At 40.8% G+C, this 27,972-nt stretch overlaps 1 protein-coding gene across 1 annotated transcript in view; it reads right to left on the minus strand.

Moving 5' to 3' along the window:
* The window catches only part of PGM5 (phosphoglucomutase 5), a 188,910-nt gene that overhangs the window by 44,126 nt on the left and 116,812 nt on the right, over nucleotides 1-27,972 (minus strand). Inside the window, exons 8-9 of the mRNA XM_068553322.1 lie at nucleotides 11,000-11,135; nucleotides 7,192-7,375 (exon numbers count right to left, since the gene is read on the minus strand). Coding sequence (XP_068409423.1) covers nucleotides 7,192-7,375; nucleotides 11,000-11,135 — 320 coding nt within the window. The remainder of the gene's footprint in view (nucleotides 1-7,191; nucleotides 7,376-10,999; nucleotides 11,136-27,972) is intronic.

Below are 27,972 nucleotides of genomic sequence, written 5' to 3' on the forward strand. Positions count from 1 at the left end.
GCAGCTTTTTCCTTTAATATTTATGTTTCCGGGTGATGGCTGCCCTCCTGACTACACAGACATTAGTATTTCAGTAGGAAGTAACTGGGATGCCATTCCAGAATGCTTAGATTCTTACCACACATCTTAGCAGGATTCTACTGCCAACATTTTAGAAGATAGCCCTAAAGCAATCAGTTATGTCAGGAGAAGGTAATTCATTATAGCAAAACTCCAACAAATCAGAAGCAGGGGAGTCAGAACTTCCCAACTAACCAAAAACAGTGTCTCCCTCTCTCTGTTTCCAAATCAGCCAACAGGTCATTACAAAGCACTGAAAATATGTTTGGTCCTTGGAAGGCAAATAGGCAAAATCATAGGAAAAGTAGCCATTAGGAAAAATTTTTTTAATCCATAGTTTTCAAGGTATCCTACTAAGAGGCCCAACTGTCTCTATTTCCCACAACTACAGTGTTGTAGAATGAGCACTGGAGTTGAGAATCATAAACACAGCTATTGTAACATCCCATGGGGAACGTGATTGCCCATAGGAAACCCAGCTCTTTCTCTGGAAAGCTAAACAACTGTATAAGTACATATGATGGAAGAAAAGCATGTAGTCTGATAAGACAGTTTCACCGGGGCCAGCTTCCAACCACTCTTCAGGACCCAGCTTACGTATCATCTCCCCATGGAGAGCTTTCCAGAGCCCTAGTCTAGGTTTGTTCCTTCTGCTATGCACTTCCAAATAAGTGATTCCTCTGTAATATTGTTAAACAAACTCTGTAGTCATTACAAGTTTAATGTCAGTCTGCCTTGCCTGCTAGCCTGTCCTGTGTGCTGTTTTATCCTCAATGCCCAGGAAGCTGACTGCATGTGGTAGGTGTTTGGAAAATAGTCATTAAATGGATGCAGACATGAATGAATCAAACTTCTACTACCTTCACCATGTTGTACTAAGGTGGGAAAGGAAGGTGTATTTATTAAGGGAAATTTTTTTAGACATCACAACTTGCAACGTAAAAAGGATTTTTTAACCCAGGTTTGATCACAGTATACATTTAACGATTACACCTCACTCCCTAAACATTTCTGTTACTCAACACAGGAGGACTGTGAATAGGTACTAACATTCAGATTTAGCTAAATTCCGTAGGTGGGATAACCAGTCTGACTGAAGTGATTTCTTAAATTCTACTTCTAGATGCCCAAAGCACACTCTAGCAAATGGCATATTATAGGACAAGGATTGTTAATATGACAGTCTCTCAGTTGGTTCATTGATTGGTATGTAATAAAAGTTGAAGCTTGAAGTTAAAGGATGACCAGTTAACTCTGAGTAGAGAGCCCCTCTGGGGCCCCAGATTTTCCAGCTAAGACTGTTCAGTTGCCTTCACGTGAGGCCACCAGAGACGAGGCCTCGGTAAACTTCTCTATATCTGTTGACCAGGAGTTGGCAACACCACAGTATATATTGAAGCACCACGTGTCAGACTGAAATGTGATTTCAAGATTGCCAATTCACTTTCTTTATTATTTCTAAATACCAAAATTAAGAGGTACAGACACCTTCTTGTATATTAAAATAACAACACTAAAAGCAAACTGACTTCAGAATCAGTCTTCAAAGTGTGCTTTTTCTCTGAACTAATTTCAAATGGTTCTCTTTTCCAGGTTAAGGACAACATCAGAATGTTTCCACACAGCCTGCATAACTTGAAGAGGTATTAATAAGCTCAAAGTCAGTCTGACATAATCAAATTGGATTTGGTTTTCCACATCAGCTAACTGGTATGCATTTATTTACATCAGTTTTTTTTTTTTAATATCAGCTGAACTTTTACTTGCAAATGACTTCAGCACGCATAGAATTTAATGATTTTTGATCTTGTTAAATAGAAATAAAGGAGTTGGATGAGACATAAAGAGAGACTTGTTTGGTTAAATATTGCTCCTGAAGTATCAAGGTTTCTCATTTCAAAGCTAATTTTCAAAATACAGGTCATAGTTCTGGACTGATACCCACCCTGGTGGCAATACGCCATCACTCAGTGCTGGTACCATTTGTGAAGCTGTCTTTCTTTCACAGCACCGGTACTGGAACATCCCTTCTCCCAAAGCCGGGAGAGTCTCATAGTCAGGGCTAGAAGGATGAGATGGGGAGGACAACACTAAGAGATAATCTGGGTATCAATAATGTTCCCTGGGAAAGTGATAGTTGAGGGAAGAGAGAGAGCGCCAAGCACCATGGAAAATCTTGATACTTGCACAGTGAATCCATCCTTGAGGAAAGACTGGGCCACCCTTCATGCCTTAAGGAGCCATCTAACCTTTCCTCATCTCTCCCATCTCTTCATAAGGCATAAATCAAGAACCTCTTAAATTAGTCAGCAGCTTGATCCAACTGCTCCCCTACTCTCGCAGTAGCTACTGGCTATTTTTCCCACTCATATTTGAAGAAACCATCATCATTCATTCATGTGACTAGATTTGACCAGAAAATAACAAGTGACATATCCGCATGGGACCACAGAAGGACGAGCTGCAATTGTTGAGCCACGCCTCTCAATTGCTATTTCTAAATCAGAGCCTCTCTTGGGTTCTGTTTAATGGAAGGCACACATCAACTTTTCTCCTGGCATCCAAGGTCACAAAAATATCAGACACTTGGAGGCAGCCATAGTAAATTCCACGAGACCCGACAGGCCACAGTGAGGCCAGTGAGGTCCCTGGGAATTCACATCAGGGGATGAGTACTTCAGGGGGTTCCTTCTTGCTCTTTGAATGACCTCCACAGGATCTCACAGGCAGGATAGATTTTGCTGAACATTTCCACAGGAGTGGAGTGGATGGTGGTGGGGGGGGGGGGAGGGATGGCTTATCACCAGAACAGGATTTTCATTTCATTTTGGATGGAGAAGCATTTCTTCTTTATCTCTAGAGATACATGTAAAACAGCTTTTTTTCTTCCCACGGTCTGTTTCCTGACTCTGACCTCAAATCAAGGACAAAAAGGGGACAGAGCTGCCTTAAAAAAACCTTTTTCTTTCTGAAGCAAAATGTATGTGTGATGGAGGGTGGGGGACCGTGGGGGGAGGCAGAGAAATGTGAGTTTGAATCAATTCACAGATAGCTCAGAAACTGACGGGGCCTTCCCGTATCTTTGCGTGACACCTTGCAAAGTTGTTGTTGTATGCTCTTCCCCACTGCTTTGCTTATCATTTATGGTTCATTAAATGCCAAAATCTTTCTTTCCCAAGGATGCTCTTTTAACATAACTTATTTTAGTTAACCAGTTATTAATGTTTATTAGGTACTAGGACTTTATATATATTATCTGATTGAATTCTCCCAATGGCCGTATGAGTTAGCCACAATTACTATTCCTATTTCCACAGACAGGAGAGAAAGGCACAGGGAGGTTGAGTAACTTGCCTAAGATCACCCACCCAGGAGGTGGCAGAGCCGAAGCTCAAATCTAAGAGTATCTGACTTTAAGACTATACACTTAAATGCCACTCATGCCCTTTCCTCAGACTGATATGCAGTCAAGTTAAGGATTCTGATAAGGGGGAAGGAACTGATATTTCTTGAGCATCAAATGAGTACTAGCTACTGTGCCTGGGGGCTTTATAAGTCTTTCTCCTAAAACCTTCTCCATAACCCTATATGGTAATTATCAGCATGCCCTCCCCCTTCCCTTCACTGTGTAGAGGTTCAAAGAAGTTAAGTAACATGCCCAAAGTCACAAATCTAGGCAGTGACAAAGCCAGCCTTCAAACCTATGTCTGTCTGACTCCAACATGACAGAACACTGGAGAAACTATAGCAATTGGCCTCCGACAGCAAACAGAGATGTTACATTATTATGTTTCCTTTCGGCTTTGCTAGGTGAAGCATACTTCTGTTTCTCCTTGTGGAGGTTAAGTCTCCTTGTATCTTAATTTTGAAATAACCCATAATATAGTAGACTATTTTTAAGTTACAGTATTCTATAATTGGAAAAACATAATAACAAGGGTTGGTGAAAGTGTGCAGAAATTGGAACCCTCATACACTGCCAGTAGGAGTGTAAAATAGTACAATTGTGTTTGGAGACTATCTGGCAGCTTCTTTAAAGGTTAAACATAGAGTTAACCATTTGATCCAGTAATTCCACTCCTAGGTATGTACCCAAGAGAACTGAAAACCTACGTCTACACAAAAACTTACATGAATATTCACAGCAGCATTATTCATAATAGTAAAAAAGTAGAAACATCTCACATGTCCATCAACTGAGTGGATACACAAAATGTAGTTTATCTACCCAGTGGAATTATTATTCGGCAATCAAAATGAATGAAGTAGTGATATATGGTATAGCACGGATATACCCTGAAGACATTGTGCTAGGTGAAAGCAGCCAGTCACAAAGGACCACATATTATATGATTCCACTTATGTGAAATGTCCAGAATAGGAAGACCTATAGAGACAGAAAGTAGATCATTGGTTCCCAGGGGTTAGAAGGGAGATGATAGCTAAAGAGTAGATGGTTTATTTTGGGGGAGGTTGATAAAAATGTGCTAAAACTGATTGTGGTAACAATTGCACAACCTTCTCTATGTACTACAAACCATTGAACGGTACACTTTAAATAGGTGAACGGTATGTTACGTGAATTATATCTCAATAGAGCAGTTATATATTTATATTAAAAAAATGCACCATGAAAAAAACCAATATTATGCATTTGATAGGCTCTCAAGAAATACCTATTGAATGAATGCACCAAAGCACTTTATGACTATTTAAAAATAATACTAGTTTATTTAAATTCAAATATGTCTTTTAGGAATGGATAGTTTATTTTGCAACAACGTTGCATAAACTATGCCCCAGACTCAACTGGCCCCGGAGGTGAATGCTGATAATACTGACATCCCACGAGTGCTGAAACGTGGTCCTCAGTGGTGAAAGTTTAGCAATGGCCACACCTGTGGAGGAATTTCCCCTCTGTTCCAACAGGACCAACTGTGGTGAAAGAACCATCTGTGGCTTGCTGACAATAGGGATGCCGCTGAGTGTTAACTGATCTCCCAAAACCCTCACTGAGCCAAACCCAGACCAGCAAGAATCTCTAGTGTGACTCGGGGCCACCCAGCTAATGAAGGTATCACTTGGGTCCTGGAATCCAGGAAGATGAACAACTACCCTTCCTTTGTTACTTGAGAAACTCCCAAGAGCAGGTCCTGGTAGCACTTATCTATTTATGGTCACCTTTGAGGACAGATAAAAGAGTATGGGGAAAATATCAATAAATTCCAGAGTAAAAATAGAAACCAATATTCAGGGTTGAAGGGGAGGAACATAGAATAAATCAAAGTCCAAACTTGAGATCCAGTCGAGGAATTAGCCTGGTGTGAATGATTAAAGAAAAGCCAAGAAAAAAAAGCACCCAAATGCTGAGTGCATTGAAGAAGAAACAAGGTAGAGTATTAGTAGATTTAACAGCAAAACAAATGAGCTCAACAAACAAGCTCTGCATGAGTTGATATGGTCCAGAACCTACCAATGACTAGACATTACCTTCAAGGAATAGTTTTCAAGCCTTCCTCTCAGGGAACAAAAAACCTCTCAGGGATACTTTAGAAAGCATGTATTTTACGACTCTTAAATTCTACAGTAACAACAACAAAATAAGTCTTGGATTAGGGAAGTTTGTTCTGAGGACCCTGTGTGAAACAGAAGTGAAAATATGGTACCAAACTGGAATAGATTATCTGAGACATGGAGGCTCAAAGATGCACATGTGCTGTGTGCTGGCTTCACATCTCCAGGGATTCACTGGTATTATTTTGGAGAGGATTCAATCCAGTCTACAGGAAAGCATCCTTGTGCAAAACAAATCACAACTACAAAGCCTTGCGTAAAGGCTAGGAGTTTTTATATATGCTATTTCGTTCTATTTCTAAAACAACTCTGTGAGATAGATGTTTCACAGATGAGGAAGAAACTGTGGCTCAAAGAAATCCAACAACCTTCCCAACTAATAAGTGATAGGGATAGGATTCAATTCTGTGTCTTCAAACTTCTTAACCACTATTTTCTCCACTACCCTACACCTTTCCAAAGTAAGACTGTAATGAATTTGTCCAGCCATGGAAGGCCTTCTAGAATGAAAGACTGACATTTTGATAGAGATGAAAGATCACTACAAAACTAAGCAGACCAGAGCGAGAATATTGCAAGAGTAACAGGAGGGTACTGGGCTTTGGAACATCGGCAAGTCAGGGGACCCTAGGGCAAGGACTATGTATGAAACACTAGTCAAAATAAAAATAGCAATATCTACCGTTACATCTAGTCCCCTAAAGCCTACAGCTTCTGATTTATTTTGTTGTCTGTACTTGGTGAAGCACGTTTAAGAAGATAAGAAGATAAGAATTGGGGGATTTTAGAATGGAACTTCTCTTAACATTACTCAGAGTGTCTTATTTAGACTATAAATGTTAAAATGTGCTCCCAGAGTGGCCAGCATTGCCATAGCCAATAAATAAACAAAATCGAGAAGAAAAATAATGGTAATAGCTTTCAACATCTCTTATACAATTCACAGAGATGAGATCATAATAAAAGTTGTGGTTGATTTTGCCACTTATCTTTCATTTAATATAATTCTCAACCATAAATCTTGCTTTTGGGTTTGTGGGGCAAAATTTCCAATTGTTTCTTCCCCTACCAGGAGTAACAAAACCATCTGGCTAAGCTCCTATCATTGACATAAGGTAATGACATAAGGTAATAAAAGGTGAAACATCCCTGTACCTGGGGGTCCCAAGGAAAGGGATCCCTTGCTCTTGGAAACTTTTCTGAATCTGTCACCAGTCATGGCCACTATATAGAGGGACCGCAGGCTGCAAACATTTCAGAAAGAAATGTTGGGTCTAAATCTATTTGTGGTGTTGGCCCATCAGTTACCAAGTGGAAAGAATACTGGACAGAGAGTCAGGGCCCTGTATTCTAATCCACTCTCTGCCATTAAGTAAGTAGGTAACCTTCACCGAGGGCTTTCCTCTCTCCTGGCCACAGGGCTCTCATCTGTAAAATGAAGGGCTCAGAGTAGATCATCGCTGAAGATCTCTGCAGTTGTAGGATATTTTTGCATCCCCACCGCACACCACCCCTCCTCTGCTTGATAACCTGTTCTGGCGATTTCATAGCAAGTACCTGTTTCTTGGTCACAGTGCCATCCACGGGGTCCACGTATTCAAAGCTGTCTGTCTTCGCCACACTGTAGACGTGGCTCCCCACAGCAAACTGCTGGCCGATGAAGGACTTGTCTGTGACCAAGGCCTCCAGGTCCCTCATGATGTAATAGGTCGTCTTGGGCTCTAACCCCTCATAATCAAACCTGGTGAGGGAGGAGCAGGACACAGGATAAACACACATCTAATCAGAGAACCAGCAGCTGGGTGGGCCTCTCAAGGTCATTTAATCATTGGTTTTGTTTAAAGAAGAACAGCACATGGAAGAACACGGAAGAAACATGGAAGAACAGCACAGAGAAGCATCTGCAGCTGGTCTCCCCTCTTCCCCCTCCCAGCCCTCCATTCATTCCCCACACAGCAGCCAGCATCATCTTGTAAACATCAAATCGTGCCAATCCTTTCCTTTAAATCCCTCCAAAAATGCCTGTCATGTTGAGAGCAAGAGTCAAAACCCTAACCACAGCCTATAAGGCACTGTGGGATCTGACCTGCCCACGTCCTTGATTTGACTTTGTCCCACTCTCGCTCTTGTTCACTATGCTCCAGCCACATGGGCCCCCTCTCCAGTCCTGGGAGACACTTTGCTCTTTCCCTTCGTTGGGCCTTTGCTCTTGCTATGTTTCCTTCCCTGGTACAATCTTCCCCAGGCTACTCAAATAGCTGACACATTCCCTTCCTTCAGCTTTCATTTTTCATTTAGTGTTACCTCTAGAAAGTGACCTTCTCTGACCAGTCATCTAAGGTAGCTTCCCTCTATCTCTCCCCGCCTCTTATCATCCTTTATTTCTTCTTTTGGTAGTTATCCCAATCTGTATTTATTTTGTTTATATATTTGTTTCCTTATTTCTTGTCTTTGCCCCTGAGTACTGTACGCTCCAGGAGGGCAGAGATCTTACCTGTTTTGTTCTCTGTTGCTTCTGACAAGTAGTGTTTTTTGTAAGTAATGGAATGAAAGATGGGAGGAAGTGAAGGAAGAAAGGAAGGAGAGAGAGGAATCAAGGCAGGGGAAAAGAGAAGGAAGAAGGGAATTCAATGTACCATAAAACTCTCTTGGAAACTTGGAAGAAATATCACAATTGTTCCATTAAAAAGAAGGTCCCCCTAGCCAAGAACATCAAATATAACAATGGGGCTGGGAGGTGATTAGGGAAAAAAAAAAAAGACTAAAAATAACCCTTATCTCATTTGTTGTTGTGGAGTTTAAATATGATAATGCATACCAAGTAGTTGGCACAATGCCCGACACCAGTGCTTAAAACTATTAATTACTTTTATTCTTAGTCACTACCATAAGGAAACTGTAGGGTCTTTCCCGATGTCAGATGGTTTTGACCAAGTCCTTATGGCACACCCAGGGGGCTCTGTTTAAGAAGGAAGCCCTAGGTGGGGCAGCTGTGCTCAAGCAGCTGTGGTGGGATCTCACATTGGGCTCTCTGTAAACAGGAAAGAAGGTGAGTTCTCAGAGTGAACTAAAGAAGGAAGATCTGAATAGTTGTTACTGCTTTTTTCCACTCAAGATCTTTTGTGACTTCAGCAGACAACAGGGTATTAGCCAAAAGGAATGATACCATGGCTAACAATGGGTCCCCTGCACCTTCATCCCCCCTCTTTTCTGTTCTCTCTCTCTTACACAAGGTGTGTCCTCCCAGCCTCAGAAACAAAACAACAGGGAACTCTCTCAGAACATTCCTTCTCAGTAGTGTATGTGTTCTAGTCCTAGATTCTCTTTAAAGATAACTTTTTGGGAAGGTAAAACCCAGCCAAGCAGAAAGGGGCAGGAGGTTGGGATAAGAGGGTGTAGTAGGAGACAGAGAGGCACTGAAAGAGATTTGGAAGTTGAGAAAACACACTAATGTGACAGGCCACATCCAGTCTATGGCTGAGATCATCAGACCAGCTGCCCAAATGCTCGTCTTCACACACATGCAGGTTCTAGCACTACTTTCCCCTCACTACCTCAAAAAAACCCCTCTGACCATCACCACCACCAACACACTTTCGAGGAAAGAAATTTCAAAATGGAGAATTCCTTCTGGGGTCCACTCATACAAGGAAAATCATCTGGGTTCTCCGATACAACTTCAGGCTCAGTATCAGTTAAACCAAAATTGTTTAATTATCTCCTCCCCACCAAGAGAACAGTCAGGCTAGAAATCATTTTCTTTCACAAGCACTTTCAACCTACCTTTCCCAGAGGCTGAAGGAAATGTTTACTTTTGTTCTACCTATTCCCTCCTCCCTTTTTCTTTATCTCTGTGATCTCCTTGTACAGAAATCTGAAACATAATTCAGAGTCCTACAGGAATTTATATCTCCACCGCATTATATTCTCTAATATGGTATTTGTTATGAAAAAAGTAATTGTCATGTAACCCCTTGGCCACCAAACAATGAACTATATTATAAATACACTTATCATAATACCATGTCTTCAAAATGCTGGCAGAAAGCTAGATAATCATTCCACAAATTATGAGGAACACATCCCTGACTCAAAGCGATCTCACTAAGCCAGAGATTGGCAGTCGTAATATATTTTATCAGGTTGGATTGTTTGCAGCAGCTTCAGGCAATAAAAGGATTTGCTGTGCCAACTGGTCCCTTTGGTGTGCCAAAAAAGCCCACAAGAATCAGGATTTTTGGCACTTGTTAGAAATACTAGTGAACAAAACAAGTTCCCGCCTGCCTTGAGAGTCCTTAGTTTATAACACAGCGAATACTTTGAGGTGATTTCCCGGCTGTCACATCCTCGGCCTTCTTAACTAAACAGGAACCAAGAATATGATGGCGCTGTCTACATTTCCCAGAGCACTGCAGTCTCTTTGATTTTACTGAAAACTATCATAGGCTTCCTTATTCTCTGACATTTATCTAAGTAAATGACCGCTTAAGAGAAGAAACAATCACCTTATAAGGGAAGTCTAAAGCTCTCTTTCTGTCCCTTAAGCTCTTGAAACGCAACCAAACATCCAAAGTGGTTAACTATTTATAAGCAAAGCAAAGGAGGCACCGTCTCTGTTTTTAATACACAGAGAGCCGCTGAGGCTACCCAAGGATTCCCTGCCCTAATCCCACGTTCTCCACAGTTAACATCCTTTCCGACCACGGCTCCCCCTAAACCATGGCGTGGTACTAGCATACCTAGCAGGCAGCCACACAGCCAGAAGACTCTGCCCCCATCGCTTGCTTCAACAACAGGAAAGTGGTAGAAACCCCCAACCCTAAGCTCTTTGCCACTGACCTTTCCCCTCCCTCCTTCCCAGGGTAATATTTCTTTTTTTCTGTAACTCCTTTCATGGGGACAAAACTTGAGCAAAATCTGGGGCTCCTGAGCCATGTGGTCCCTTCAGAGGATGCCAGCTCAGGCATCTTGGTCACGGTTTGGACCATCAGGGGGAGCTTCTGTCTTTGCCTCCCTTTCCTTGATAATTATGGGTGGAAAGCCAACAGGGAAGGCCCCCGGTCTGACTGTACAACTTTCATGGCCACCAAAGGACCTTTCAAGGTTCTGCAGTTCAGATTCCCTCTGGGGATGGCTGCCCACCGTACAGGCAGGATGAAAAGATGACAGAGGGGTGTCACCAGGGGAGGGGTACTCCTTGACACCACTCCTACCACCTCTCAGGGTTATCTGTCTCTAGCGTCTGTGCTCCTCAGATCTTCCTGAAAGATGCCTGCCTCCTAAGGTTCTAGCCCACTTTTTAAAAAAAAAACCTTCTCTAAGAGCAGTTCCCTAGGGTCCATACGGAGACCCTTGCCCTTCTCACCTGCAGTAGTAGTGGCGGCCAAATTTGGCCCAGTGATCTCGGACAATTTCCTCCACACTCTGCTTCCGGGCAGCGATAATGGAGAGCCAGACCAAGACAGCCCAGAGGCCATCTTTCTCCCGGAGGTGATCAGAGCCTATGGGAGAAAGGAATAGTCTGCTGAAGATCTGTTCACGGGGGAAAAGTTAAAGCTAAATGAACTATGAAGACCAGTTAGCACTTGAGTGTGACATTGAAATGGCAGGATATATTTATCTATTGTGTTAAAAACATGTCCCATAATAAACTTGCATTTCTAAAAATATGCAACCGAAATTCAAATAACATAAAACAATATCAAAAAGTAAAATAAAATCCTGGAAGTTGTTGAAAGGATCCAAGACCCAAGGCGACATCACATGTGACTAATGGTATCATTCATTCAGTAAATATTTGGTGAACCTTACGGTACACCAAGCATTGGTCTAGGTACTAGGGATACGGCAGTGAACAAGATAGCTCTTTATTCATCAAGTTTGAATTCAAGTAGGCGGGGACAGGCAACAGAAAAGCAGATGAAAGAACAACATGCGTCAAATAAGGACAAGAGCTATGAAAAAAATTAAACTGGGTGATAATGTCACAGAGCACGATATCAGCAAAGACTTCTTTACTAGAGCAGCGCAGCTTACCTAGAGTGGGGTTGAATGGTACTCCCCAACCCCACTCCACCTGCCGAAGATACGGCCACCCAGAACCTGTGAATGTGACCTTATCTGGGGAAATAGTCCTGCAGATATAATTAAGTTAAAGATGTTGGGATGAGATCAGCCTGGATTATCCAGGTGGGCCCAAAATCCAATGACAAGTATTCTGAGAAGAGAAGACACAGAGAGGAGAAATCCAAAGGATCAGGTTATGCGAAGACAGAAGTGGAGATCAGAATTATGCTGCCACAAGCCAAGGAAGGCAGGGAGATGCCAGAAATTGAAAGAGGCAAGGAAAGATTCTCCCCTAAAGACTTCAGAGGAAGCATGGCTCTGCCAACACCTTGATTTTAGACTTCTGGCCTCCACAACTAGAAGAAAATTAATTTCTGTTGTTTTAAGCCACCCAGTTCTTGGTAATTTGTTATGGCAGCATTAGGAAACGAATACAGGTAGTCATGGTCATCCCCACTGAAGTGATGATATGTGAGCTGATACCTGAGAAGAAGGAGTCAGCCATGCAGAGATCTGGGGACAAAGCACAAAGTCCCTGAGGCAGGAAGGAACTGGGAAGCTTATTCCTCTAGCTATTTACATAGAAAGAGAGGCAGCTCATATTGTGGTATTCACACGGTAAAGTGTGCAGGCTAAACAGGTAGCTTCTTGTGCAAAAAGAACCCAGAGGAATATGTTGGAGGCTCATTTAAGCATCTGTCTATTGGCCAGTTGTAAGCTCTGTCCTGAATACAAAGGAATGTGTTGTAGTGTAAGAAAGGTGATATAATGGAAAAAGCATGGGGAAGGCTTTGGAATTAGGGTTTAAAACTAAACTCTTCTACTTCCCCGGAATGTGAGAAGTTATCGCAAAGTTGTTAACCTTTCTGAGTCTCAGCTTCTCATCTGTAAAATGGGGACACCATCACCCATCTTGTTGGGTTGTCATATGAATTTAATCACACTCAGTGGGTAGGCTCTGGAGTCAGATTGTTCACATTCAAATTCTGGCTCAGCCACTGACCTTTGTGTGACTTGTTGTCCTCATCTGTAACATAGGGAAATAATAGCCCCTACCTCATGGGTTACTATCATGATGAAGTAACTAAATATGCCCAGGTATTTAGATCAATGACTGGGATGTCACAAGTGGTTGTCTTGTTGTTGATCTTATTGGTAATTCACATAAAGTACCAACCTGGTGCTGATTCCTCAATACGTACTTTGAAGCAAATTGTTCTCAGTCATTCATTTAATTTTATCCTCTGACTCTAGCTACAGCAATGTCTTAAGACCAGGAGACTGGGACCAGGGGTTGGATCATTTCTTCTTGCAATAGAGCAATAAGAATGGACAACAGTACTTGGGTTTCAGGGCTACGAAACATAGAAACTCAGAAAGGAAGACCCAATGACACAGAGCTGTTTAAACTTTGAAAATGGACTGAAACAATACCTTAGTTAAGTTAGGCAACTTTGAGAACTTCTCACCAAAGCTATGGACCATTTATACTTCTTGGCACATTTGCAGTGTTAAATGTTAAATGTTTTTGCTCAAAGAGGAAAACACATAACCTTGAGAGGGCAGTGAAGATACTTAAAAGGAGAAATGATCAAGTCTTTGGCTCCTCCATACACTGATCAATGGTCTGCTGATGACACTTTTAGATGTCTGGTTGTGGCTGTCTCTAGCCTGAGAAGACCCTGGGCTTTTAATCATCACAGCATGGAGTGACTCTAGTCCCATCCAAGGAACTCTGCACACTGCTATAAAAATGGAAGAAATTTGGAAGATGCTGGGTTAGCTCCACGGCCTAGTGCAAAAAAACAAGTCTAGGGGGCTTCCCTGGTGGCGCAGTGGTTGGGAGTCCGCCTGCCAAGGCAGGGGACATGGGTTCGAGCCCTGGTCTGGGAGGATCCCACATGCCGTGGAGCAACTGGGCCCGTGAGCCACAACTGCTGAGCCTGCGTGTCTGGGGCCTGTGCTCCGCAACGAGAGAGGCCGCGACGGTGAGGGGCCCGCGCACCGCGATGAAGAGTGGCCACCGCTCGCCGCGGCTAGGGAAGGCCCTCGCACAGAGACGAAGAACCAACACAGCCATAAATAAATTAATTAGTTAATAAATAAAATTTAAAAAAAAAAAAAAAAAAACAAGTCTAGGAAGCCCTGCCCCGTGGGATAATTTCAAAATCCTTTGTCCTTTTACAGCTGAAAAAAAATCACTTTTATTTACTGGCTAGAGAGAAATACCTTTTTGTTTTAAAACATGGGCTTTGCATACCTTGAATCTCCAGCTGGATTACATTACCTAGAGATAGACCCATTAGATGCTAAGTCTGACATCTGATAAGATGTCATAATTTAGGGGAGAGAGACATAAAGTTATTTTAGCAGAATCAAAAAAAAAAAAAAAAAAAAAAAACCCCACACAAACCCACCTCAACCGTTTGTCGCCACACCACATAGTAAATTGTGAACTGGCTTGGATATTCTCACCTACAAGTTAAACATTGCCCAGATTCATAAGGGGCCAATGATCAAGTAAAATTAACTGTGCTCTTTACAGCTGTTTGAGGTGGGGATGGAGACACTGATGACTTGCAATTACACACACATGATTCCACTGAACTCTCATAATGCGCTTTAGAGGGGGCTTTGGGGAAACAACTCTCCTTTTAATAACTTTAAGGCAAGTGAACTATAATGTCATATCCGTGACAGATAAATTCAACAGGAAATGCAGAAAATACAAAGCCATCAAATGGTTTCCTAAAACCCCACTATAAACAGAGTGAAAATGGATGCGAGAAATGCTGACACCATATATGACAGGACTAATAGACTTTATATAAAAAATGTTTTTATAAGTTAATCAGAAAAAGAGGAACCCCAATAGATAACTGGGTGGATAGGCACAAATGAGCAATTTTCAAGAGAAAAATATTAACAGTCAAAAACATTTGAAAAAATGTTCAATCTCACCTCAGTCAAAGAAAAGTCCATAAAATGGAATCCCATTTGGGGACTTTCAAATTAGCAAGCGTTCATTAGGGTCAGGGGAACACCTAGTACTAGCAAAGTACCAGTGTAAATGTGTACAGTTTGGTGGAATAATTTGGCAATAATAATCAACAGCCTTAAAATAGCAACCAGCTTTGGACCCAGCTATTCTATTTCTTAAATTTTAGTCAAAAGGACATTCACTAAAGCAGCTTAAAGAAGAGGGAAAGTTGAAGAAATAATAAAAAGGGAAAAAAATTGTTTTTAAAAGAAGAGGGAAAGTTGAAAAATGAATACTAATTGTTAAAGAATAGGAAATTGTGGAAAATCCATACAAAAACTTGTGTAGATAAAATATTGAATAAGAATCTTTGGTAACACATGGAATGATGTTCATCCAATTTTAATAAATGTTAAAAAATCAGGTTACCAAAAAAGAGTATTCAGTATTTTTTTTGTAGAAAAACACATTTAGATATGTATTTATGTGTGTGCACAGGTTATCAACAGGATACACACCCAGCCGTTAACAGTGTTATCTCTGAAGCAGGAGAACTGCAGATGTTTTGCTTCTTTTTCCTTTGCAGTATTTCCACAATAAATGTATATTATTTTCATTATAAGAAAAAAATAAAAATTTTAAAGTTGTCAATGGTGTGTACAAATTCACGTTTGAAAACATGAAATCCCATCTACCAAGGGTTAGCTGGGATATTAAAGGGATCAACACTGCTGATGAACAAGTGATGAATTTTGAACCTATTGCTCATTCCATTTCTTAGATTGAGTAATAGCTATTTAGAGCATAGAGACTGAATATGACTCCCTCGTGAGGCTCACAGGTTTTGGGATTAGGATCAGGATGTCCTGTAAGGCTTTAGGACTTGACAGAAAATGAGAACAGGGAAGGCAGTGCACTGCTGAACTGTCAACATTAGCCTTGGGGGAAGCTGGGCTTAGGGGATGTGTTTTGTTCACCTCACAGGGAGACTCCACTAGCAAGGACAAAGCTTCAGATTCATCCCAATAGCCCCTAGGGCATTTCTACTAGTGCTGACCGGGCACGAAGAGGGGCTCACTCAGCCTGTGTTTCACCCCCTATCTTCCCAGGCAAAATCTCTACACTCTGTGAACAGTTAAACAGTTGTTTGGGAAAAAACAAATAAAAGAGCTCTTTTACTTCCTCATTTCATATATTCACAGCTGCTCCATCTTTAGAACATGAGATTCCAGAAAAAAATTCTTCGACACTAATATTTATACATGCATACTATTGCCTGTACAATTTTTAATAGATTTTATTTTTTAGAGCAGTTTTAGCTTCATAGCAAAATTGAATGAAAAGAACGGAGAGTTCCCATAAGAGTCCCTGTCTTCACACAAACACAATCTCCCCACCATCAATATCCTGCACCAGAGTGGGATGTTTGTTACAAATGATGAACCTACACTGACACATCATCACCCAAAGTCCATAGTTCACGTTAGGGTTCACTGATGGTGTTGTACATTCTATGGGTTTTGACGAACATATACCCACCATTATAGTATCATACAGAACAGTTTCACTGCCCTAAAACTCCTCTGTGTTCTGACTATTCATCCTTCCCTCCCTCGTAGCCCCTGGCAACCACTAATCCTTTTATTATCTTTATTGTTTTGCCTTTTCCAGATTATCATATAATTGGACTTTTTAGTTTGGCTTCTTTCACTTAGTAATATGCATTTAAGGTTCCTCCATGTCTTTTCATGTCTTAATAGCTCATTTCTCCTTAGCATTGAATAATACAGTACAATTTTTGAAGTTTGCTTCCTCTGGATTTCTGGCTGGTGGTGCAGCCAGAGCTTGCCACCTGGTTCAGAACATTGCAAGAAGCTTTAACCCATATTTCCAAAGCCTGTAAGTACCACTCAACTGTCCTTCCTCTATCCAGGCTAGCCCAGCCCGAAGCCCACTCAGACTTGCTTTGACCAGCCTGGAAAAGCAGTCATCCCCACCCAGATACCAGAAGGAAGGGGCTCAGCTCTCCCTGCCACAACTCCAGGAAAAACTGACACCAAAAACAGGTCTATTTTTTTCTTATCAGAAACATCCCTACTCTTCTATTCCCCAAAACTAGACTTTGAATTTTCTCAAGCTTTAAAACCATATTACTTTAAGCTAGGCAGTACACCAGTAAGTATACTGACATAAAAGAAATGGGGGAAAAAAAGAGAGTACTCAATCTCAAAGGAATTTTCCTCAAACGGAAATGCCAGCACGGGCAAATCAACTCAATAAAACACCACACATGTTACTAAAAGATCAAGTCATCTCAGCTGAAACTCAGATCAGGAAAGTCTGAATTTGTCATTTGGGAAAATATAAATCATTATGCACCTGTTGCCAACTCCAAGATAGAAATAAGTTAGTGGTTCTCAACCTGGGCTGCCCATTAGAATCTCCTAAAGAACTTATTAAAAATACCAATGCTCAGGCCCCACCCCGGACCAATAAAATCAGAATTTTTGGCAATGGGACCCAGGCACCAGTATATATATATTTTTAATTCCTTGGGTAATTTTTATGAGCAGTCAGAGTTGAGAACCACTGTTTTAAGAGAAGCCTACTCAAAACAGTCCCATATCGGGGGCAGATTACTTAGGGGTAGTCAATTAGGCCTCTTCCTCTATTTGCTCAAATTTGGCACTAAAGGAAAGTGGTCATTGGTCTCTAGTTCGATGGATGCCCCTGGCCGTAGTCAGGGGGGCCCTCTCACTGGAGCCAGCTTCAGTATCATGGTTTTCCTGCACCCCTTTTGTCTGGAAATCTTGAGAGGGCCTTGCCAAATTTGGAGTAACCAACTCATCCTGGTGTGCCTGGGACTTTCCCCATTTTAGCAGGAAATGAACAATATCCCAGGAAACCTCTCCATCACATGCATACCAAGGTGGTTGGCCAGCTGATAAGGAAGGCCACTTGCTCAAAGAGGTTCCTGACGGTTTTCAGGATATGTGCATATACAGCACATACCTAAGCACACGTATTTCCTAGAGCCAGAAACGATAGGAAATATATGTATATACTTGCTCTTGATGCAGAATTACACAGCAAGACAATTCCATTTTTGGAAGAATAACAGCAAGGCACCAGGCACTTCAGTCAGTACTTTATACATCTATTATCTAATTTTGACAATTTGATAGCTTAACTTTACAGGTAAGAGATTGAGGTTAGGTCATTTGTATGAAGTCACATGGCCACTAAGGGGTGAAAAGAAGATTCACACCTGGGCAGTTTGGCTCCAACGCCTGTGGACATAACCACTGCTGGAAATGCCCGGTAATGCCAGTGGTCCTCAGGAGCTGCAATGAGGCAGATAAAATGCCCCAGGTGGTTAGACCTGAGGCAACCCTTCTGAAGATCTGGGTGATGGATTGGTATTTTTTCCTCCTCACACGAGACATTCAGGAAAAGTTGCCCAATTTCCCTTTACTTCTGCTCTCCTATCGATTTACCCTTTTCATTTACAAATGAAGTTTTCATTAATTTGCAGTGAAATTCTTCCCATCCTCTTTTTATCCATTCAAGGATTTGTCTTTTCAAAATAGTGAAGTTCTGAGGGAACACTGGGAGGCACCCCTTGCAGGGAATCTGAGATTTGAGAACATGCTATTGAACTGTGACAGGTTGTTGTTTTTGTTGTTTTTTTTTCCGTGTCTCAAACCGCTCATGTTCAGCTCTTTAAATCTGGCCAAAAAGCAGGGCTCATGGAAAAATTGTCACTTTTCCATGCTTAAAAAGAAATGCTTCTTAAAAACTTAATGCTCTAAAATGTTTACAATTGGAAAACAAAGCTGTTCTGCATGTAAGCGGGTCAGAGCCAGCTGTGAGCTCAGAAAGGTAGGACGGCAGCAACCGACAGTGTAGCTCACGCTGTGATGTGGGCATCCTGGCTCCCAATGCTATGTAACAATAAATTTGATGATGATGATGATAATAATAATAATAGCGTTTGACACAATAATGCAGCAGGGCTCTTGGCTAATATCCTGACCGTTGCAACACCCTGTAAACTCCATGAGGGAAGGACCCGTATCTGAAATGACTCATCATTCTATCCTGGCCCTGGCTCATAGAAGGTGCACAGTAAACCTGCATTGAATGAGGAAATGCATGATTAGGTGAAACTCTAGTACGTAGTGTGATTCATCAGATTCACTCCTCACTAAAAGCTAGAAGCAACCTGAAAAGATATAGGGGAAAAAACTTTATAGATCATCCCGTTGAACAGATTCAGCTTATAAATGAGGAAACTGAGGCCCAGAGAAGTGATCTGTGTAAGGAAGTTCAATGACAGAGAGGGGGAGTCAAGGTCTAACTGGGTCTCACTGGGACTGTCATCTCCTGGTGCTGTGCTGCTTACATGACACCATTCTTCCACGTCCCTGGCATGCATCCCATCCCCATCTAAAAGAATTAACCAGATGGGAGAAAAGGACACCTTTGGCATGTCCTTAAACAGCAGCAGCAGAGTAAGACTGGGTTTGAATCCTGGCTCTGCCATGTGAACTTGGCCAGCGGCTCGACTTTCCTCTCTAAGCCTCAATTACCACATCTGTGGTCATTATGGTCCCTAGTTCATTTTAGAGTCAAGAAGTCTCAGTGAAATGACATATAGGAGGCCCTAAGAATGTACTTATCACTCAAGAGATGCTCAATAAATAACAAGTATTAGCACTGTTTCATTAACACAGGCCCTACAGAAGCCAGGCCATCTATCCCATCTGCCCCAGAGGAGGAGAAAGCGTTAACTACGTCAGGGCTGGCCAGCTGACGCTTGTCCCTCACAGGAGCAAGCCAAGGTACGGGACAGTGGGACCTCCTGACTCGTATGTCCCATCCCATTTCTTTGTCTCCAGTGTTGATGGGAACAACACAACTCCCTAAGAATTGTTCCTTGCTTGGTCATAAGCTGAACCAGAAATCTCTCCAGCAGGTTTAAAGCCTGCACCACAGGGTTGAGGACCTGTCACTCTTTAGGCATTGGACTTTGTTCTCAGTGGGGCTACCTGGCCCCTGGGAGAGAGCAGCAGGGGGAGCCTCAAAGCACAACTTTAGGGACTGCATCTTAAATACCAAGGGATGGGCCCCTTGTTGAAAGTCCCCTAGTAGACACTGTGAAAGGAAACCCTTAGTCTGTTTGGAATTCTTCAATCCGTGAAGATTGAAGAATGATTTCCCAGGATTCCCAGTCCCAGGATGCACTGGTAAGTGTGGATACAGCCTCAGAGGGAGGCCCCATTCCTTTCTTTCTGCTCCACACTTTGGTGTCACACAACACCCCCTCTTGCCACTTTTCATCATTGAAAGGGTCAGTGGAACTGGAACTGTGGCGACCCCAAGAAAAGGTTTTGTTTTGTTTTGTTTTTGATGGAGACATTCTTTCCACTCCAGGTGGAAGCTCTCTTTCCCAGCACAGGGGTTGAGAGTTTGTAGAGGGTCCAGAAGAGAGTTTCAGTTTTCAGAGTTTACAAGGAGGCTCTTGGGGAGTGTCAATCACAGCACCTCTGTGCTCTGGCCCAGCCTAGATTGAATTGCACATGTGCACACAGCCTGTTTCAACTTGCCCAGCAGAGGAATTGCTCTCCTAGTGCTGCTAATGCTGTCATCACAGCTTCCTCACGTCACATCTGCTACCCAGCCAAATTTACACAAATCGGCCAGAAATAAGAGAAAGAAATGTGGTAGAACCGCAATAATCTGAAATTCACAGATATATGGGCCTCCTTCTCTGGCCTAGAGACTGGACAGATGTGAAAACTGCCAAATGTAGAGTTAATGATTATCTAAATAGGGAATGAACTAAAGCTTTCCTTTATTGTACCTTAAAAAAATCTGGTATTAAATAAAAATAACTGTATAAATAAGAGACAGTTAAACCTATTCAATATTTGTTCAACAGCACTCCTGTGAACCCAATCTTGAGTTAGGATGTACATAGTTCATGTGTGAAATACAGATGAAGAAGCAGGTGTGGAACTTCAAAGTGTTATATACTGTTTAACTGTTAGGGAAAATAAAATGTCCATTCACAAAGCAACCGGAGAGTAAGTCAGTAATATAAACCGTAAGACAATAGAGCAGAGAATGTCTCTGCTAAAGGCTGTAAGAAGATCTTTATATACAAAAGATCACTAAAGCTAGAACCTAGCTGCTATTGAACACGGCTATTTACAGGTAATTGTCAGCAGCCCCTACTCCCCCCCCCCCCCCACGAAATAAATATGTTAATAAAATGAATTATAAATACTTAACAGGATTTAAATTTTTAAATCTGTTCATTAACACAGGTCTTGGGAATGAGTTTTCCTAGAAGCACTTTGTTAGCTATTAATTTGTGCTAATAATGATGTGATAATCGAAAGTACCAAAACTTTACTTCAAAATTTTATATAATTCCAGTTTTAATATCATTCATAAAATCCTTCCTCACTGCCTTCCAACTGGTCTATATTTATGTGGTTTTGTTTTTATGAATCCTCCCAAATCTTGGGATACCCTAATGCCCAGATTTCCAGAAATACAACCACTCAAGAATGATAAAAATATAACTACTAACAATGCAAAGAAGAAATACCAAAATGGAAAATCTTTGTTTCTTCCTCCCTTCTTTCCTTCCATCCATCTACCTTCCATCCATCTTTCTAGCCTTCCTCCCTTCCTCCCTCCCTTCCTTCCTTCCTTCCTCTATCCTTCCATCCATCCCACAATCACTCAAAGCCTATCATATATAAAAGAAATAGAGCTGAGCAAGAGAGACATGGCCCCTGTCCGCAGGGCATTTACGGTTGCATGGCAAGCAGAGGGATCCAGAAAAATCTCAAAAGACTGGAAAGATACTCGAGATTTCCTGTGAATGAAACACATACATACTCTGGGCCTCTTCCTTTTGTGCTAGAGACTGGAGAGATACAAAAATAGCCAATGTCAAGAGCACCAGACTGTACTCCAGAGTTTACAGTGAAAAAAGTTGGTGTGACAATGAGGGACAAGCCATGCTGGTGCCAGGAGACCTGGATTCAATTCCAAATTTCCAGAAAGAGATGGATGTATACAAAAGGCTTAGCAATGCCCCCAGCACATACTAAGTGCTCATTTAAAAAACATAATTGTTATTATTGTGAAGAACTCAACAGAGAGCACTTTCTTGGAAAGAGTAAACGTTGTATTGCCTGATTTTATTTGGCAAATTTGTATGGCTATTGACATTAACTTTTTAAAAATACATAACAAAAGTAATAGTAATACTCAAGATGGTGGTCAGCTTGGAGGTCTTCCAGGCATTCACAAACAGAGCAATTCTTTATGTTACCTGTAAAGGGACAAGCTTTGGCGTGATAATTCATACACTCCCCAGATGGTATGACTTCTTACAAAACTGATGACAACGATGGCAACCAATAGAGCATCGTCAACAAATTGCCCCCAAACCTCAAAGTTTTTGGTTTTTTAGCTCTTAGTTTTAGTATTTTAGTACATCCCCTTTTGTGTATGGGAACAAGTCCAGATTCCTTCCAATTTGGAACTTGAGAAAATTAGCCAGAATGCCATTTAGATGAACAGTTTTCTTCTGTTTAAATCTAAGGATTTGTAAAATGTTCTCCTTTCTCTCGGAAAAGAGTTTTCCAAAGCCCTTCCCAGGAAGTGGATGAATATCTGGTTCTAGCACAAAAGATGATTTGGCTTCTGAAATGACCTTGGTTCTTTGACAGAGCAATAAACATAGGCTTCCTATTGTCCAGGACCTGCACCTTTCCACAGGAGAGAAGGCTGAACTCTGATCCTATCACCAGCTTGTTACCTTGGAAAGTTCTGGGAGCTCAAGATGCTTGCAAGAGAAATTTCCACTCAGGGTATATCCTTCTTCTCTTGGGTAAAAAGCCTGGCATTCCTGAGCCTGAGGCAGATCCATATTTTCAAGGTTTCTTGGCACTAAACTATGCTTTCCTAGTTGGTACACAGCTCCATGCCCCAGGGGCACTGAAAAAGGCCTCCACTAGAGAAAGCTTTGATAAGTTTTAGAAGTGTCTCCCTAGTCTCAGGCCTAAAAGCTTTCCATCTCTCTGCTTTCTCCTTCCTTAATTAGCTCACCTGATTTTGAGGACTATATCCCAAGGTAGATGGGGAGCTCCTGTGATCAGCTGACTTTTACAGGCTGGAATTATAAGGGGTCAGAGAGACCATGTGGCTTGTCTGTAGGTGGCAGGTGAGGGTCTTGAACGTAACCATCAACCTCACATTCCAGGCCTCTAGACTTCCTGAACCAAACTTGGTGTGGCATCTCAGACACACTCTTTCTACCACTCCTGATGAAAAACAAATACTGGTTTTCACTAGAGCAATGTTTCCTACTCCTGACTGCACATCAGGATTACATGAGGATACTTATTTAAAATGCAGACTCTCAGGCTCCACCTTGCCAGGGATTCCAAGCAAGGGTAGGATAGAAAAATCTATATTTTTAGCAAGCTTCCCAGGTGATTCTTACACATTCAGCTCAGTGCCTCTCCAAGAACTGGCATTAATAAGGAACAGCATGAATCCACTTTTTCCTTCCAAGACTGAGTGGTCCAGTTCCCCAGGCCTTCTAACAGTCATTTACTGTCAGGTGCTGGAGAGATGGAATTAGCCATTGCTTTCATTGGAAAGACTGATCAGCACAGTGGAAAGCAGCATACACCGTAGGGCAGGAGACTTGTCTTTTAGTTCAACTGTAATTTAATTCAAGTGGAGGCCTTTTCCAGGCTCTGGGGCCCTGGGTGAGTCACTTAACTACTTCTTGGGTTCAGGAGCTTCATCTGGCAAATCAGGCCAATGTCACCAGAACTTGAAGAATGGCGGGGGTGGGCAATACCTTTAGAGATCTACACATTGAAAAATCTCTTGTGCTCCTTGAAAGGAAAATGGCAAGCAAATATAACAGTGAGAGGCTTTTAAAAGTTCCTTCTAGTCCAGCCTACATGTTGCAATCAGCATAACAGTCTGAAAGCAAAGCTTGCTGGAAAGTGGTTGCAAGCAGACCTCCCCCCTGTGAAGACCATGGTTTCCTATTTCCAGTTGAGTCAAGTCTCAATGTCTAAGCTAGGCAGGCAAAGGGCTTCAGAAATGAGCCCCTCCCCACTGGTATTTCCAAGACTGTTTCTTGATACTCCCTTCTCCACCCTACGCTATGCGTCAGAGGTTAGTGAACTACAGCCCATGGCCAAATTTGGACTTAGGCCTATTTTTGTAAGTAAACTTTTATTGGCACACAGCCATACTCATTTATGTATTGTCTATGGCTGCTTCTGTGTTACAATTACTGAGTTGAGTAATTGTGGAAGAGACCGTACATAGCCTCTCAGTTCACAAAGCCTAAAATATTTACTATCTGGCCCGTTACAGAAAAAGTGTGCCAACCCCTGATATACACCAGTCTTTTTCAGTCTTTTGGCCATGACCCACAATAAATACATTTTACTGTGAGATCTAGCAAATACGTAGGTACCTGTGCACATATTTATATATAAATATTTCTCAAAATAACATTTACCTTTCCTAAATACAATGCATTCTGATAGTTTCTAGTCTATTATATTTTCTTAAAAAGCTGTTCACGACTATACCAACCTCATGACCCCAAATTAGTCTTGATTCATATTTGGAAAATACTTCTCTAGACAAACTGAACAGCTGGTTGCTTACGACACATGGCCCCTACTCTCCCACTTCTATTCCTTTCTTGACATTGCTGTCCCCATCTGACAAGACTCTGTCCTTTCATCTTTATGTGTGCAAATCCTTCCCATTCTTTAAGAACTACCCAAATTCCATCTCTTCCAGGAAGTCTGCTTTGAGCCTCCAGTTCCAAACCACTTTCTCCTTTTCTCATCTCCCACAGCACTTTTTCTGTTCCTCTATTGTGGAACTTTAAAGTTTCTGCTTTGTAGAAAACTAACCTGTGCATCTTTCTAACTATGTACCCTAAAGATCTTGAATTTCTTAAGGGTATGGTCTCTTTTGTATTCTACATACCATCCAATACAGTGCCTTGTACTCTGTAAGTACTGAATAAATGTTTATTAAATTGAAGTCAGCAAACATTTGTTATTAATGGTATAATATGGTTTATACATATAATATTTTATCCTTTAATTTTAAAGACTATAAATTTATGGTCTATTGTAAGCACTCAACAAATGTTTATAAAGACAGAGAGAGAGAGATAACCTGGACTTATCAGTTTCCATTCCAGTTGCTAGATTTGTGTTATTTTAATAACCAGCAGGCAGAATTATTATATACAATATACAATCCCTGATTTTTTGAGTCACAGTCACTGGTTTAGACACACAGAACACCAAAAAGGATACACAGAACACCTATTTTTAGGGCCTCAGCAGAGAAAAAGTATAACAGTTTCAACTATCCCAAGCAGACCTGCCATCCATAAGTTCTGAGATCAAACAGTAGTAATTGAGAGAGCTTGATATGATCTCTCTTTTTCCAAGGAGAAAAAGGTGCCTGCCAACCCTTCTGTACCATTAATGCTATTAGAGTCTAGCTGATTTTGGTAAAAGAAGAAAATTTCCCAGGAGAAAATTCCTTCAGGAACCCTGACATAGCCTGAAATGCTGTCATTATCACTAGTTAGAGTAGTTTTACTGCAATCTGTTTAAGCATGACCAAATAAGACTTATTCTTAGGAATTCAAGGATGGTTTGGTATCAGCAAATCAATCATATTTCATTACATTAACATAATAAAGGAGAAAAAACATTAATATATCACTTGATTCTGAAAGGGCACCTTCCATCAGCCATTTATAATATGAGTCTAAGAAATATTAGAATAGGAAGAAAAACTACATAAGCATGATAGGGATTTTACCAATATTAAAAAGCAATCATCAAAATAGATGGTAAAATACTGAATTGATTTTCATTAAAATCATGAACTATCACAATTGTTATTTAATATTATTTTGAAGATTGCAGCTAGTGCCATAAGAATATGAAATAAAAGATCTAAATATTAGAAAACACAAAAAATCTTTAGTCATAAATTATATGACTGTATACCTAAAAATGTAGACTTTTTAGAAAAGAAAATGTCATAATTAATGGTAGAATCTGTTAAGGTGGTTGTGAACCAGAGAAAAGGCATATTAATCAATAGCTTTTCTTTATCTGTTATATGTTTATACGTTATGTAAACAAATTAGAAAGGAAAATGAAGATATTAACATTAAAATCAAAGCTGTTAAAAGCTCTATAGGACATATGACCCAGTTTCTTCAATGAATAAATTAGAAAGAGAAAATGTAGAGGAGAGAAATGCAGATTAAAAGAGACTTAAGAGATATCAACAAGTTATGATATAAGATCTTTTGGATCCTAATTGTAAAAATTTATCAAGGAGGGGAATGTTGAGAATAGGAGAAATTATTAAGAAATTACTTTTGGAGTTCCACTTCTGCACTTCTGTTTAGGATGTGGAAATCTATAAGAGAATGTCACTCCCATCCCAGTAATAAGAAAAGGCCAGAAAACTACAAAATAACTTAAAAAAAAAAAAACTCTGAGGTCACAGGAGATAAAGTGAATTCCAAAGCGTCTCAAGGCAAGACAGGACACAAACCACCTCACCTTTAGCAGAGCACAGGAGAAAGAGGATGCTTCCATACAAGTGAATAATAAGAAGTCACAGAAGAGTTTTAAACATTCTTAAAGGCCAAGTATAGCCTATTATGATAGTTTTAAATTGCTTGGAGTCCCAGATATGAAGGGCACATTCCAAGTTATTTCCCATAGGCTCCACTGGGCACTCACAAGAAAGACTGGAAAAAGAGAGAGAGAGACTTGGTGGTGCTGACATGCAGGAAATGATCAACTCCTGCCAAGAGATAAGCCTGAAACCCTTCTAGTTGCCCAAACATTTCTTTCATAGGAAACAAAAGCCTTAAGCTCCTGGATGAATGAGCTGCAAACCTTCTCATCCCTAGGATCCAGGCAGAGGTCCACTGCTTCTGAAATAGGGGTTGAAGTAAAAACTCTCTGTTCCTGGACAAAGAGTAGGAAACCTTGGGCCCAGAATCCTACACCAATACTAAACAGACACCTGCTGCCACTAGAAAAGGGTCAAGTACCTAATAATAGAGGTCTATTTTGTCTCACAGACATGCAGTAACTGCTGAAACCTGTGAATGCAACAGAAACACTGAAAAATCTCCTCCATCTCCCCATCCTCACTTTCAGTACATAGTAAAAATATCCCACTACTGGAAGAATTTGAAGCCTGTGATACATTGATATACTAAAGATTATAACAGAAACAATAAAATCCAAACCCAGCTCAACTCCTGACTATATTTAATGTAACCTTGCACACTAATGCCCTGAGAGAAGAAGAGGTATGCCCATTTCTGTGTATAAATATTATTTACCTGAGTCTCTACTGTTCTTATATACACATAGTCCAGCATTCAATGAAAAATTATGACATGCAAAAATCAAGAAAGAGTAAACCATTGCTTTATCAAGAGACAAAGCAATCAACAGAACTAGAGTTAGAAAATAACCAGTTATTGGAACTATCAGACAGAAAGTTTACAATAACTATGTTTAATATGCTAAATGATCTAATGGAAAAGATAAACAACAGACATAAACAGATCAGGAATTTCATCAAAGAGATGAAAATTATTTTAAAAGAGTCAAAGAGAAATACTAGAAATAAAAACTACAATATCAGAGATGAAGAAATCCTTCACTGTGCTCAGCAAAAGGCTGGACACAGCTCAGGAAAGAATTCATGATGTGCCAATAGAGATTATCTTGACTGAAACACAAAAAGAATAAAGAGTAAACAAAACCAAATAGTGCATGTAAGAGCTCTGAGACAACACATGGTCACAAATTATCTAACATTATGTAATTAGAGTCTCAGAGGAGAGGAGAGAATAGGGAAAGAGAGATATTCAAAGAGATAATGGCAGAGAATTTTCTAAAATTAATAAAAAACAACAAACAACAGATCCAAGAATCCCAAAGAACCCTAAGCAGGGTTAAAAAAAAAAAAAATACATGTACCTATACATATTATAATTAAACTGTTAAAAACAAAAGATAAAAAGAAAATGTTGAAGCCAGCCAGAGGTGGGAAGTAGGCGAAATTTAAATACAGAGCAATGGTGGTAAGAATTAGAGCTGACTTCTTGGAAACTATGCAAGCCAGAAGACAATGGTGTGACATCTTTAAAATAGTGAAAG

This window comes from Eschrichtius robustus, chromosome 10 (assembly GCF_028021215.1).
Source record: "Eschrichtius robustus isolate mEscRob2 chromosome 10, mEscRob2.pri, whole genome shotgun sequence".
NCBI classification, from domain to species: domain Eukaryota; kingdom Metazoa; phylum Chordata; class Mammalia; order Artiodactyla; family Eschrichtiidae; genus Eschrichtius; species Eschrichtius robustus.